The following is a 14,911-nucleotide window of genomic DNA, read 5'->3' on the forward strand; positions in this document are numbered from 1 at the left end:
CTAACAATGCGATAAAGTTAATCAATCTATAATCAAGTGATCAACCAACCAATCAAACTCGAGACTCGAATTTATGGGAAATCTGGTTTTGTTATACGTGTGTGTGTGCCTTATGTGTTACTTGTGCGTGTTTACTTATATGTTGGTGTGGTATTCAAGCGAATCAATCGAAACTCGAATCGAAACTCGAAAGGTAATCAAACTCAAATGAAACCGACATCGAAACGTGACCTATATGTCACACCCCAACCAATGGCGGAAACATCGGGATGAGATGAAGTGTGAAGATTGCTCGAGACATCATAACGCTAATAATTGTGACAAGTATTTAAATAATCATTTCATTTCATTTCTAAAGAATCAAGTACAAGGTTTTGAAACAAAGTACAACAACATGAATAATAAAATGATACAATATAAATACAATTCTTTCTAAGTGGGTATCTAAGCATCCTACTAGATTCCATGCATCGTCAACATCCACCTGTAACATGTTAAAATAAAGTTCAATGCAAAAGCAAAGGCGAGTATACAAGTTTGATACGTACATAGCAAAAGATAAGTTTTGAACAATTCCTCATAGCAAGCATGTGATTCAAGATAAGCCTTTAAATATGGTATGTGTCTAACATATCAAACCAAGGAAACGCAATATGCTCATGACATAACCGAGATAAAGGGGCGGGTCGTTAATCCTATAGCGCTACATATGTCACGGTTTAGCTCGTACGAAGTTAATGATAAATTCAACACATAAGATAAATCCAAGTTTAAAGCATCAAGTCATCACGTATACAAGTATGTTGTAGGAATGTTCATGTGTTTAAGCAAAATGTTCATGTGTAAGTTTGTTGATAGATAAACATGTTACACCCCAAAGTGGTAAAAGTAAAAAGGGGGAAATACGAGTATACTCACAAAGTTTGCATATGCTTTCCAATTATCCAATTATTGACGAGTTGATGAGGTTAGAAGATTGAATGTGTGGGGTTAAAGTTCAAGTATGCTTAGAGTCGAGATTCGGTATTTAAAACAACATAAAAGTAAGATATGAGAATAGCATGTGAAAATAATCATCTTCAACACTTAACACTTGTATGACACTTGGTAACCACAAGGGTTATGATAATGTTTTCATGAGTTGAACACCCATAAGAATCACAACAAGGTTTAGGTCTTAGGTGATGTTCTACTACTTTAACATATAAACATAAGTTCAACATCAAAGGTTCGAATGAGTGTATATATATATCTAGGTTAAGTACTACATATTATTTAGTCCAATAATTCAAGTAGGAGGTAGAAGATTAGGATCTTCATTTAGGCACCTCGTGTTATCATAGATGTCATGTATGGGGTAGGAAGAACATGCTTCCATTTAGGAACCCCTTGAATGTTCACCACTTCACTTGATGTAAAAACAACCAAGGAGGGTCACGAACTAGGTTTAGCACAATAACATAAACAACCTAACTATAGAGAAATCATCAAATCATGTGAGGATTGTATGTAGGACAACCCAAGTTGTTCCATAATCACTCATTCATCGAGATCTAAGCTTGACATGATTTGTGGGTTAAATACCCTAACAAAACAGAAAGTATTTGAGGTTTTAACCTCTGATTTATAGTGTCTCAACCTTGTTTTTAAGCTTAACCAACCATAAGTGAGGTTGTAAGCATTAGGACATAGGTGTGAGATGTGTTAGACACAAGTTGGATGAGTTTAACAAAGTTTAGATAAAAACAGAAATGAACAGCCCACTTTAGAGCCTATTTGGGGACATTCCAGGGACTTATTTACTGTGAAAAACCCATGGAAACGTAGATAAGGTCAATACAAAGTAGTAGGAAAAAGAATCGAGTGAATCGGATAAGAATTGAGTGAGTTATGCTCATTTTCGTGAAGGGGTGTCAATCTGCTCGAACCCTTGCTTTCAGCTACGGTTTGGAGGATGTTTTGAGAGTTTTAATGTTGCAAAAGTGGTAGGGAGACTGGTTATAAGTGGTATTTATAGGGGGGAAGGATTAGGGTTTCAATGGGTTGGGCTTTGGAAGTGTTTAGAAGGGGTTAAACCTTGAAACTAGCCCACAAAACCCAACTATATGGGGCTGAATTTTGCTGAATTGGGCTGCCATATTTCTTTATTTTTTTTTATATTTAAAACATTATAATGAGTAATTTTGTTAATTAAGTTGTGTAATAATATGCAACAATGTTTCCCCTAACTTGTAACAAGGTAAAATATGGAATAAAACATGATTTAACTAGGTAAAAAGTGTAATGTACAAGTATGTAACATGTTTGTAAGTGACAAGTATATGTCACATATAAGATGATTAACCGTTGTATAAATAAGCATATTATTAGGGGTTTTTAAGTATCAACAATTTAAGGACAAGCATGGACATGCATCGTGAATAAGTATCGTATAAGTATGAATTACAAATAAGGATTCGATGTACAATGAATTCGAACGTATGAACATGTATGAATATGTAGATGGTGAATTTAAAGAAATACGATTTTTATTTATGATCCAAGTCTCGGATTGTAACACCTCGAATTTTTGTGTCCAATGATGTGTTAACACGTGTCATTTGTTTACACGTGGCATCTATAATAAATAAAGGACTAATTTTGACAAACCTTGAAAATATATAAATTCGAGGGTTATAAATGTCAACAAGGGTAAATATACTGTATAGTATCCCTAAATAATGCTTAAACCTTCAAACGAATAAATTATAGATCGTACAAATATAAAACGCGGAAGAAAGTGAGAGATTACAAACTACAGGGGTTAACTGTGTCAACATGTTTAATAATACCTCTGAGTGACCCTTTAACGTTCCAAAGACTTTGTAACGGTATTATACCCTCACTAAAATAATATATATGAATTTCGCGAAGTTTCGATATGAAACGAGAAAGTTACGATCGAATTCGTAGAAGAAGGGTTAAAAGCGTCAACAGTGAAAGTTAAGGCTTTCCAATATAATTAATAAATAAACCAGGGACTAAATAATGCGGGTAATTAACACGAGGCCCCTATCGGTAAATAACCGAGGGCCAAACCGCAAAGTTACCCCTTCAGAACCGAAAGGCCAGGTGAATCATTACGAAAGATTTCGTTATTAATGGCCCGATTCTGTAATGATTATAAAAGATTTGAAAAATTCTGAAAACATAACCCCACGCGACCCGCGTAAAGGTTCAACCTAAGTTGAGGCGGGCCGCGAGCTCCCTCTATTACGCGTCTGATTCTTAACCTTTAGGCGACCCGCGTAAAAGAGCATGGGAACTCCCATGCGGGTCGCGTAAAGTGCCCAGATGCAGAAAAATGGTAACTACTTGGCTTTTGGAACTTGTGAACGATTATGCATGCAATTATGGGGCATGGGCACCCTACAAATGACCCATACATTTAGGGGACAACTACCCATCAGCTCTGGACTGATAGTAGAGCTTGTAATGATCATAAGTGGCCTTCCTTGGCTATAAATAGCCACTTCTTGTGCATTACCAATCACACAACTCAAAAACACTTATATCTGATCATTCAAGAGCTCTCTAGCTTTCCCTTCTGTTCTCTCATCAAGAGTTAACTTCTGTAAGTCGTTCATAGCCATTTTGGTTCCACATTTCCATAGTTATAGCCTATAAACGCAACCGTCGTAACTAACGGTTGTCATTGCAATATCTTGCAAACGATTCAGTCTTATGACGAATCAAAAATGGTTATGAGTTGGTATTTATGTGGGTATTAAACCTCTAAAATGGTTCCCCCTGATCACCACTCTAACTATGTCAAATATCGAGTCAAACGCGCGGTTAAAAAGTCAACAGAAAGCTATTTTAGCAATTTAAGCATAATCTGTGATATATATGCTATGGAACCTGTTTTGACAATCATAAAACATGATAATATGTATATAAACATGTTTGCGCTCGTTTGAATCGATCATTTACTATATAGAACCGGTTCGGAGCCGAAAGTCGCAAAAGTTTGACTTTTGCTTTGACTTCAGTTCTGACCCGTTTTAGTGAGGTATAAATATACCTTAGGACTCTCTTAGGACCAGGTCACATATTGGTATAAGCCTCTGTGGTCGGTTCATGAGTTATCCGAGTCTTTAGCGCATTTCCGTCATTCGCCTAAAAGTTGACCGTAACGGCCTTTTAAAATAAAAACAAGTATTTCGGACACGTGAATGGACCAAAACCTTGCTTGTTAAATTATAAGCATGTCCCTAAAGTTTCACGTCAATCCGAGGTCTAGAATGAGAGTTATGCTAAAAGGCGCACTTTTAAGAAAGTTTTACAATTAACGGCGCAATTAGCATAACGCCCATCTAACCCAAGTTTTCGTCACCAAAACTTTTACCCACTGTGGTAAAATAATATTTTGGGAATTTTAAAGATTTTTAATAATTTTTACCTTGCTCATAACCTGCGGTTATGGCTACGGTTCGGTAAATACCGAATATGCCCTTTTTGACCAAAACGGGAGTTCTACAAGGTCTTTTGACCCGATTCCAGTTGCTACTGGTTTTAAATAATAAATAAAGTATTTTAAGCTTTATAAACTGTTCGGGAAACTCAGATTTCCTGTAGAACCCGAAAAGCTCTTTTAAAGTCTTTAAAATGACCGAAAAGCCCCTTCGGGGCATAATATTAACTTAAACTCGTTACGGGCATTACGGAAGGTATCCCACTGATACCAAAATACTTTTAAGGCATATTGACTTAGGAAATAAGCGTACGACTCTTATGGTTAACCGTTTCGCCTATTTGCGCACACGGTACGGCTCATGGAACTAGTTTTCGTGCAATAGCCGATATGGGTCAAATTTTATTATTTGAACCCCAAAATCCAGAGTATGAACTATAAACCCATATAAAACAAGTCTCTGAACTTGTTGGGTCCAAATCATACTCCATTCTCGGTTTTCGCCTTTTCGTGCGAATTAACCATATCTATATATCGGAATCAACCGGTTTAAGCTACGGCTAATACAAGGACCGTTAGGATTCTAAGAGGTTAATTAAAACCTTCGTTCCAGATTAGGAGCCCCAGTAAAAGCTATCGGTGACTTGATCTAAATTAAGGATTAATACTTGCAAAGGTAAATACTTTTGACTTATTTCCCCTATATGGGCTTGGGTTACGGTATATTAATACCGCTTGATTGAGCACTATATTCGTCCACCGCTTAGGTGGATAACTAAATAATATGATTGGCTCATTTAAACAGTTTTGTTGCTTATAAGCCTTTGGGGGGTTTAATGACCGTTGTCCCGGATATCCTTGGCATCATTTTACGAAATGGCCACGACCATCGACATCCCGGTGTAGGCGTACACCCGGTATAAAGTGTCGACATTAAAACTAAAAGACGTAGCCGTTGGTTTCTGTACTACGGTTTTACGCAAACGTGGTGTGTCTATAAATCTTTAACCCGGCACGACCCGGGCAACTGAACGCATAAAAGAACATGTAAAACGTTCACAAGATCATTATGAATTTTCCCAAGTTATAAAAGAGTTTGTGCCTTGTGCATTCAAATCAATTTTAATAAACATTTTCAAATGTGTCAGTTGAATGTATTTACCAGTGTAAACTGACGTATTTTCCCCAAAAAGATTAAGTGCAGGTACCTAAACGTAATTGGCTGGTATTAGCTCCCTAGCATCGGGATAAGCCTCGCAAGCTTGATTGCAGTATCTAATGGAACAATACTTTACCTTTATTTACGATCCACTGTGGATATTCAACTCTGTAATACATTGATATTATGATCAGAGGTTGAAATTTATATATTTATCTTATGCTTCCGCTGTGCATTATATAATTGTGTGGTTTGACTATATTGTTGCCAACATCGTCACGGTAATCCCCCACCGGGCCCACCGGTGAGACACGTGGAAATCGGGGTGTGACACGGATTTTACAACAGAAACACGACTACAATAATACAAGATTTTCAAAAATAGCATTACAAGGCGAGCTTTCTAATTATGGAAACTATGAAAAAGCAGGGCGTTACACTATAGATGATTGTATGTTAGATATAGTAGTTGGGATTAAAAGTAATTTGATTAGGAACCCTATCGTATTCGTATCATCGTTCATCGAAATCGAAACATCAAAAATCGTCGCGAAACGCTCAAAAGGTTGAGCCAATCGAACAGGAAGCGTCCTGATCGAATAGGCCAGCCGATCGGCTAGCAACTCCCTAGCCGATCGAACAGCCTGCTCGATCAGAGCTCCTGGCCGATCGGCTGGAAGCCTTTCCCCTTTTTGGAAGCCTATAAATAGGGTTGTCCTTGTCTTCATTTCCACTTTTGGAAAGTTCTGACCGGCCAGCTCCTATTCTTCACCTTTTCTCAGATTTCTCTCCAATCCGGTAAGTTCCTACTCTAAATCTTGTACGTTCTTGTACATTACACGATTCTACACCTTTCTATCTTTCAAAAGTTAGATTTTAACCGTGAACTCATCAAGATCTAGGTGTTCTTGGGTGATGTCATCATGGTGTTCTTCAAGAACATCATGTTTTGGCACCATCCAACCATGAATGACTTAGATCTAACCGATTTCCACATAAACAAGCTAAGATTCCTGTAAATCTTAACATATCACACGGTGGAAAGGATTGAAAGAAGGATTTTTCCGATCTTCTTTCAACTCTTTTACACTCAATGCCTTAAAACCGGTAAGAACGAAGCTTGAACCGACAAACTAATCATTCTAACAAGTTAAAAGGTTCAAGATTCGGATTCTACCTATGAGGTTCATCAATTTCGGGTTAAACGTTAAATCGGCGTTCCGAACAAGTTCACCGGCCAGACTTGGGTGATTCCTGTCCGAACCAGTGACACAAGTAAGGACCCGCGTTCTATGGTTCAACTCGTTGTCAAAATACTTCAAGATCATAACAACAGCCAAGTGTTAGACGAAAGGCCGACCAGGTCAGAGATGCTGGCCGAACGGCTAGGTTGTTCGAACGAACAGCGTAGCCGATAGAACATACCAGCCGATCGGCTAGCACATGGCCCCACACTCTCGAGTTTTATGAAGTATATTATTGACGAAGTGATGTTCGATCGAATACGCTATTCGATTTGTAAACATTACTGTTCGGATCATGAGATACTATACTTCAACACTTAACCGTTTTCACAACTCGTTCGTAGTAAAGAATGCCAGCCGATCGAACAGACTGTTCGATCGAGTGACATTCAGTTGAGGAATAGCTCTGAAGTTTCTAGCCGATCGAGTGAGCTAGCCGATCGAACGGACCGTTCGATCGACCGACCAACCTGAAAGGTAAGAACACTTCAGTGTTCTCAAATGCTGCAACGAAAACTTCAAAAGTTCAAATCCCCTAACACAAACAAACCAGAGGAAGAAACAATCCACTCGAATGGTCCAGCCGATCGAGCCTACCGGCCGATCGAACAGGACTGTCCAACCGGACATACCAGCCGACCGAACAGCCCGTTCGATCGAACTTACCGTTCGATCGACCAGCCCATTCGAACTTTTCACACTTGTTTACCTTTCTGCGTTACTTATCGTTGTGCTATCGAACTATTCAGGCTAACCCTACTCTCAGCGCTCCCTTCAATCCATAATCAAATCACCGTGAGTATACTCGATCCCCTTTTGCTTTTAGCACTTTTGGGTGTTACATACGTTACCTATCAAAATCCCAATCGAACACACTAATCAAACTATTTGAACGCTAACCGATTGCATGTGCTACTTAACTAAAAGAATGTTGTTTATTATGTTTACACGTGGAGTGTTATCTACCTGCCTTAGCAACATAGTACTATAGTTTGGACTCAGCACCCGTTCACCCGGGGGTTGTTAAGGATAATTACTTGCATGGATTACAGTGGTATTCATGTATTGCGAACTGTCTCGGACAGTCAATCCGCAGTCGTTGGTACCGATGGTCCCATGTCGATAATTAACATGCTTCGTTTTCCTCTGTGTACGTGCCTGGTTATGCGTAAATTATTCGAACTCTATATGCTATTATCAAACTTGTATGCTCACCTTTACATTTTATGTATTGACTTTATTTTAACGTATGTGACAGGTGCTTAAGTTGCTAGGATGCTTAGGCGTGTGGTGATGAAATAGAGGCTAGGGAGTCTAGAATTAATAAACAATTGTCTGTAATAATAATTGAATCTGAGTTGTCGGAACGGAATTATTTGCCTGGTTGCTTTCTATGATAACTTGTTTATTTATTTGGGATACGGTATGGGACGTATCATTTAACTGAATTGGTAGTAATAGTTGTTGTGGAAACTTCTGGACAATCTGTTTCGCTCAGTGTCGCGCCCCGATGATTCCGCCATCGGTTGGGGTGTGACAAGCTAGTTAGTAATTAAGACCAAACATTGTCATTATGTCTTTTAGAAAATTTAAATCGGGCGACACGGTCGTCCAAATCGCTCGACGCTCGCTCGGAATATTTATTGCTCGAAAAATGCTCGTTTGATTTGAGGCTCAGTTTTAAATGCACCGATTATTTTGTCTTTTTCCTAAGGGCAAAAATCAAATCATCTGATATTTGACTAATAATATCTTATTATTTTGTCTTTTTCCTAAGGGCAAAATGGTCAATCTGAATAAACAAATATCAATAAGAGTAAACTACAATTTTACCCCCTAGGGTTTAGGGTGATTGGCACCCTTACCCCCCCCTAACAAAATAATGGCAATTTTACCCCCCAACGTTGCTGTTATGTCGCAACTTTACCCCCGGCCGTCAAAGTTGTTAACAGATCTGTTAACTATGACTTGAAATGACTATATTACCCTTCAATTTTACCCCCCAACATTTTTGTTATGCCGCACAATTACCCCTCATCTCCACCACCACCCACCTCCACCACCATCAGCCTCCAACACCCACCTGGTCATTTGAATAAACACCACCATCAGCCTCTTACTTCTTGAGCCACGATTCAAAGCCTTTTATTCAAAGAAAAAGTTTTGGATGAAACTTGATTAATCCATGAATCCCAATCCCCTGTTCTTCTAATTCGAACATATTCGGTTGGCTAGAAAATGTATTTTCCCCCTCCCCCTGTAAACCCTCTTTCTCTCTTTCTTCACACCAGTCACCACCAACATTGTCGTACCCACCCCTTCCTCTTCAAAGATCTCCTCCACGCCACAGGCCACACCCACTCCTTTCTCTCCAGCTATCTCCTCCACGCCACACCCACCCCTTATCCATCGAACCCCTTCACACAACCTGCCTAAGGTGGTGACGAATTGATGTCTTGGAGCTCTGGCGACAACTAGGGTTCTGCCCTAACCAACGACGGGTATGATGGTGTTGCAGTGAAGGATCGTTATTGATCAATCTGATAAGGGCAGTGGCGGCGGTGGGGGCGGTGGTGGGTTTTGCAATCTGATTGGGGCAGTGTGGCAAATCACCAGCATCCCTAATTTCTTGATCAAAACCAAAGCAAATCACCTGCACTTCATCGGATTTGGAGAAATCCGGCGAGTCTGATCATTTTAGGCAGAGTGTATGTTTGAAGAAAGTGAGAGTGCAAACGTGGTTGTAAAGGTTTGAATTGAGGTTATGTTCTTCCTTTAATTCTCAATTTCGAAAAAAAAACAACGATTGATTGTGCCTCACTTGTCAATCGGATTTTGTGCTTATTTTTTACAGGAAATTTTGCAAATTGCTGAATCTTAAACCTAGTTGTTCACTTGTTTGTTATGATATCACTGCAAGGTTTGTTTTAGGAAGCTTTGACTAGGTTAAACATGGAAGGTTGGGGATTTACTGGATTAAAGGGCGTCTTGCAGGTGGTGGTTGATGGTGGTAGGTGGTGATTCAGGGTGGTGGACGGTGGTGGTTGCAGAACTGTAAAGAGAGTGGAGAGAGAGATGGTGGTTTACTTATAACTAGGTGGGTGGTGGATCTGGATTTGTTGTTGTTGTTGTTAGGGCACTTAGGGTTGAATGAATTATGAGAGTAATTGTTTGTAGGTGATTTGTGGATCTAGTTTCCAACACCCAGAATGAACTGATGATGATGATGGATTTGATTCTTGATATTTTATATAATTTTAATAAGACAGGGGCAAAAACGACTTTTCACATATTATAACAGTCAAAACAAATGTTAACTTGACAAAATTAGGTGTCAGGGGGTAATCTTGCGACATAACAACAACGTTGGGGGGTAAAATTGCAATTATTTCGTTAGGAGGGGGTAAGGGTGCCAATCACCCTAAACTCCAGGGGATAAAATTACAGTTTACTCTATTAATAAACAAACCATTTGACTTTTAAGAGTCAAACATGGGAAAAGATTGACCATTTAATGGTCAATCTGAATAAACAAATATCAACAAACAAATCACCTGATATTTGAAATTTACATTCTTGATCTTTTCCCTTTTCGATTCCATGTTAAAAGTCAAATGGTTTGTTTATTGATATTTGTTTATTAAGATTGGCTGCTTTGTGCTTAGGAAAAAGATAAAATAACCAAATTTTATTAGACAAATATTAGATGATTTGATTTTTGGATCAAAATGGTAATAAAAGTGAAATCACATAAACCAGATTTAAAATGTTTGAGTTTTGAAATAAAATGGCAAAAGTGACCAAACGTTAGGGACCAAAATGACAGCTTACTCTTAAATATATATATTGAATTTAAAAAAAAAACAAGTTTTATTACTGGCGCCATACGCATTTTGACCTAACCTCAATCATCTCCTCCACTCCTGCCAATCGCCTCCGCCTGCCGCCGTCGCACCGTCGTATCGCCTCCGTCTGACCACCGATCATCAAAAAACGACAGGGAGTAAGTCAAAACCTGTTGCTTCTAGTCTTTTTTTCTTCTTATTATTATAGTAACAATTTCTTTATTTGTTTCACGGTTGTAAATGTTTTTTTTTTCTTTTTTTCTAATCAAGAGTCGTTTTCTTAGGCGTAAATATCACTTTAATGTTTATATCCATAAAGCTTAATGCCCTACATTGTGTGCGTGTTTCATAAATCTTGGCCTGATGTGAAGATAGTGAAGCATGCAGGTCAATAAAGAGTTAAACTATATGAGATTAGACACAATATTATAAAAAAATTTAAACAAAAAAGATTTCACCAAAATAAACATTTGAAGCGTCTAAATTTAAGTGTTTTTGTGTAGGGAAAATGACGAGAATAAACATTGACCGGATCAATTTCACCATAATAAACATTTGAAGCGTCTAAATTTAGGGAACACACGAAAATCCATTCACTTCAAAGTCTAAATTAAGATGGAACAACAAATATAGTCTTTAAACACATGTCTCTTTACTATTGGATCTCAGTGTGGGGCCAACTTGATTTAGGAGTCTATGGTTTAGACGCTTGTCCCAAGTGTTAGGTTCTAAAGTGAATGAATTTTCGCGTGTTCTCTAAATTTAGACGCTTCATATGTTTATTTTGGTGAAATTGGTTTGGTCAATGTTTATTCTCGTTGTTTTCTCTTTTGATAGTTTTTCTTTAACATGCCCTGGTTGTTGCAATTTATGAAATTGCAGCTTTTGGAGTCACTGGAGAAGTCGTGATGATGGTGGTTGTTTATAAAACATGTGTATGAATGTAACAAGACGACAAACACAGACAAACAAGAATGCTAAAAGTGTGGATGGATCCATAGAAAAGGATCTAGAATATATATGAATGCGTGTTTGTATCAAGGTTGAGTGGGGAAAGAATGGATTCTAGCGATGATAAAAAGAGAATGAATGTAGAAGACGACGATAGACTAAGCAGCTTGCAAGACGAGCTTATCCATAAAATTCTTTCTTTTATCGGCATCAAACATGCTATTCAAACGAGTGTTTTGTCTTCGAGATGGAGGTTTATTTGGACTTCAATGCCTTATCTCAATTTCTCATGGGACGATTTCTATGAGTTACCCAAGTTCTCCGAATTTGTCACTCGTGTTCTCTCTGGCCGCAATAATCAAACAGAAGTGTCTTCAGTCAAGCTTAGTAATTTTCGTGGAAAGGATAGCGATGTGATTGTCGAACAAATCATGAAGTATGCATTCTCTCACAATATCCAACAACTGAATGTTGCATGCTTGCCTCAGAATAATGTTGAATTCCCTCCTTTTCTCTTTAGTTCTCGGTCTCTTAAACATCTTAGTTTGACAAAGGAAAATTTCTCAGCATTCCAAAGGAGACATTCTTCTTCATATGTCTTTAAAGCAAAATCTACTTGGGAGCTCCCTGTCTTAACAACACTGTATCTCTATGGTGTCACTTTGTGTTGCGATGACAATACTGATAAGTGCATTGGTTTTTTCTCCAAGTGTGCAAACTTGAAGAATCTTACCTTAAAAAGTTGCTATACGGAGGGATTTAAGGGTTTAAGTATATGTCTTCCTCTACTTTCCAATCTTACAATTGAAGATGTTTATGGTAGTGTGGAGGATTACAATATTGTTGCACCTGAACTCAAGAACCTCAATATGAGTGGTGTCTTTACGCAAGACCATCAGTATCTGATTTCTGCGCCCGCCCTTGTATCCTTGCTTTATAAAGGGTTTTATGATTTGTCACTTTCTACAGACGATTTCTCCTCTTTGGAGAAGGCGGATATTTGTGTATCTTATCCAAGAGATGCTCGTAAAGCTCTACGACTGCTTCAACAACTTCACAATGTCAAGTTTCTTACACTTAACTTGGAAATTGTCGAGGTAATTGGTGGTGTTTATCTTATGCATCTTACAATGATTTTCAGTCTATGAAATATTCTCAAAATTCTGAAGACAAATTAAAACAGACAAGGTTATTTTTTTTTTAATTTTTTTTTGGTAAGAAAGGAACATTCCGTTTTACTACTCTGCATTCAGAAACGGCGTTGCTTTCTTTAAGTTATAGCAAATATCAGAATATCTTTTCTTTAACAATCTGGTGGGTGGTCAAACTAGATTAGATGCAAGCTTTGATACTTCTAATAGCCGTTGGTCATTGGCTATTTCTTTCTTTTTCGCACTTCTTGCAGAACACTAGGGCTGCAAACGAGCTTAGCCAAGCCCGAGCTCGATCGAGCTCGGCTCTCGGTTTGAGCTTCGTTTTCAAAGCTCGAACTCGGCTCGTTAATAGTTTCTCAAGCTCGAGCTCGGCTCGTTTATTATATATTGATTAATATATTAAATAAAAATAATATAATAATAGACTCGTTTATGCTCCCGAGCTCGATAAGTGAAGCTCGGGCTCGTATACTAAACAAACTTATTTTTTCGTTCGAGTTTGGCTCGGCTGGGTTGGGCTGGTAAACAAGTTTAAATAAGCTCGGCTTGGCTTATTCACTAGACAACTTTAAATAAGGGGTAAATGTTAATAAAATTTTAATCAAAACTAATATTACTCTGAGGCTCCAAAATAAGCGGTAAATGTTATTAAAATTTTAATCAAAACTAATATTACACTGAGGCTCCATAAGGCTTGACGAGCAGCTCAGCTCGGCTGGGCTGGTAAACAAGTTTAAATAAGCTCTGCTCGGCTTATTCACTAGACAACTTTAAATAAGGGGTAAATATTAATAAAATTTTAATCAAAACTAATAATACACTGAGGCTCCAAAATAAGTGGTAAATGTTATTAAAATTTTAATCAAAACTAACATTACACTGAGGCTCCATAAGGCTTGACGAGCAGCTCGGCTCGGCTCGTTTCAGGCTTTTTCTTGAGCCGCTCGGCTCGTTTGCACCCCTACCGAACATGTACTGAAGATAAAGTAATTTTATAACAAAGTTATGGTGCATACATTTATAAATATGTACTAATCATTATGATGATTGTGCAGCTTCTAAATAGATCTGTGGATTTAATGTCGTATCAACCTTCTCCGTTTGTTAACTTAAAGAGTTTAAAGATTCATCCTGTAAGAGAACTTTCAGAGGTTCGAGAACACACTAGAGGAAAGATGTATGCAGAAGTCAAAAGCTATTTGCTAGACGGTTCCACAGGTGCCACCTTAATAATGGTGTCGCGTGAGGTATCATATTTCATTATGAACTATATTATTAATTACCATACATCGTACTTATTTCTCGAGTTATGAAGAATATTATGGCAAGCAATTGACATAATGTTTAGATCCTTGTGTTCTGATTACAGAACATTTCCATATGATATTAACTTAGCTATGCGTTAAATTTTTTAAAAATTGCGAGTATAATGTCATGGAAACACTGCAGGATATTAGAGCTATTAAAAACACCAAGTTTGCACAAGAATTTGTTTCGGAGTTATGGGAAATGTTAGAGCAGGAGAAAGCTAGAATAGAGGCCAAAATGACAAAGACGCGTGAACAAGGGAGGCCACATTTTAGTGAACATATCTATAAGTGTAACGATATGTGTTGGGAATATACGAGTGTGCAGGTTAAAGAAGGGAAAGAAAAGACTTCTGACATTATCTCAATGTTGCAAAATATTAAAGGATTACTGGCAGAGTTGCCTGCATCAAACCAGGCTACCATTCACCCATCTTTTTCAACTTTGTGTGCTGAGGCCGCCATTGTGACGAATAAAATAACAGAATGCATAAAGATGGACTGTGCTGAGAATCAAAGACGTTTAAATGTGTGCTTGCATGACCTTGCTACCACATTGCAGGCGCAGCCGTCTTCTAAGCTAGGTGCGAGTTCTTGAGTTACCTTGTACTCACTAGTGATGACTCTTATCAAAAGGTAAACTCTTGCCTTGATATTGTTCTTTTGTTTGGATATGTTTGTTTTCTACCAAAAAATCTTGACTGCTAACTCTTGGTGCCGTGTTGCTCTTAATTTGGTGTCATTGCTGCCTCATTATTTATGTTGGTTGCTTTTTCTAATCGATGAAAAGTTCGTTTA

At 38.0% G+C, this 14,911-nt stretch overlaps 1 protein-coding gene across 1 annotated transcript; it reads left to right on the forward strand.

Annotated features, from left to right (window-relative positions):
* Window positions 1–10,730: 10,730 nt before the first annotated feature.
* Window positions 10,731–14,911, forward strand: LOC110921236 (F-box/FBD/LRR-repeat protein At5g56420). The gene is made up of 4 exons (XM_022165523.2): window positions 10,731–10,859; window positions 11,584–12,749; window positions 13,862–14,053; window positions 14,256–14,911. Exons 2-4 carry the CDS (start codon window positions 11,760–11,762, stop codon window positions 14,709–14,711), a joined length of 1,638 nt encoding a protein of 545 aa, XP_022021215.1. The 5' UTR covers window positions 10,731–10,859; window positions 11,584–11,759; the 3' UTR covers window positions 14,712–14,911.

This window comes from Helianthus annuus, chromosome 17 (genome assembly GCF_002127325.2).
Source record: "Helianthus annuus cultivar XRQ/B chromosome 17, HanXRQr2.0-SUNRISE, whole genome shotgun sequence".
In the NCBI taxonomy this organism is placed as follows: Eukaryota; Viridiplantae; Streptophyta; class Magnoliopsida; order Asterales; family Asteraceae; genus Helianthus; species Helianthus annuus.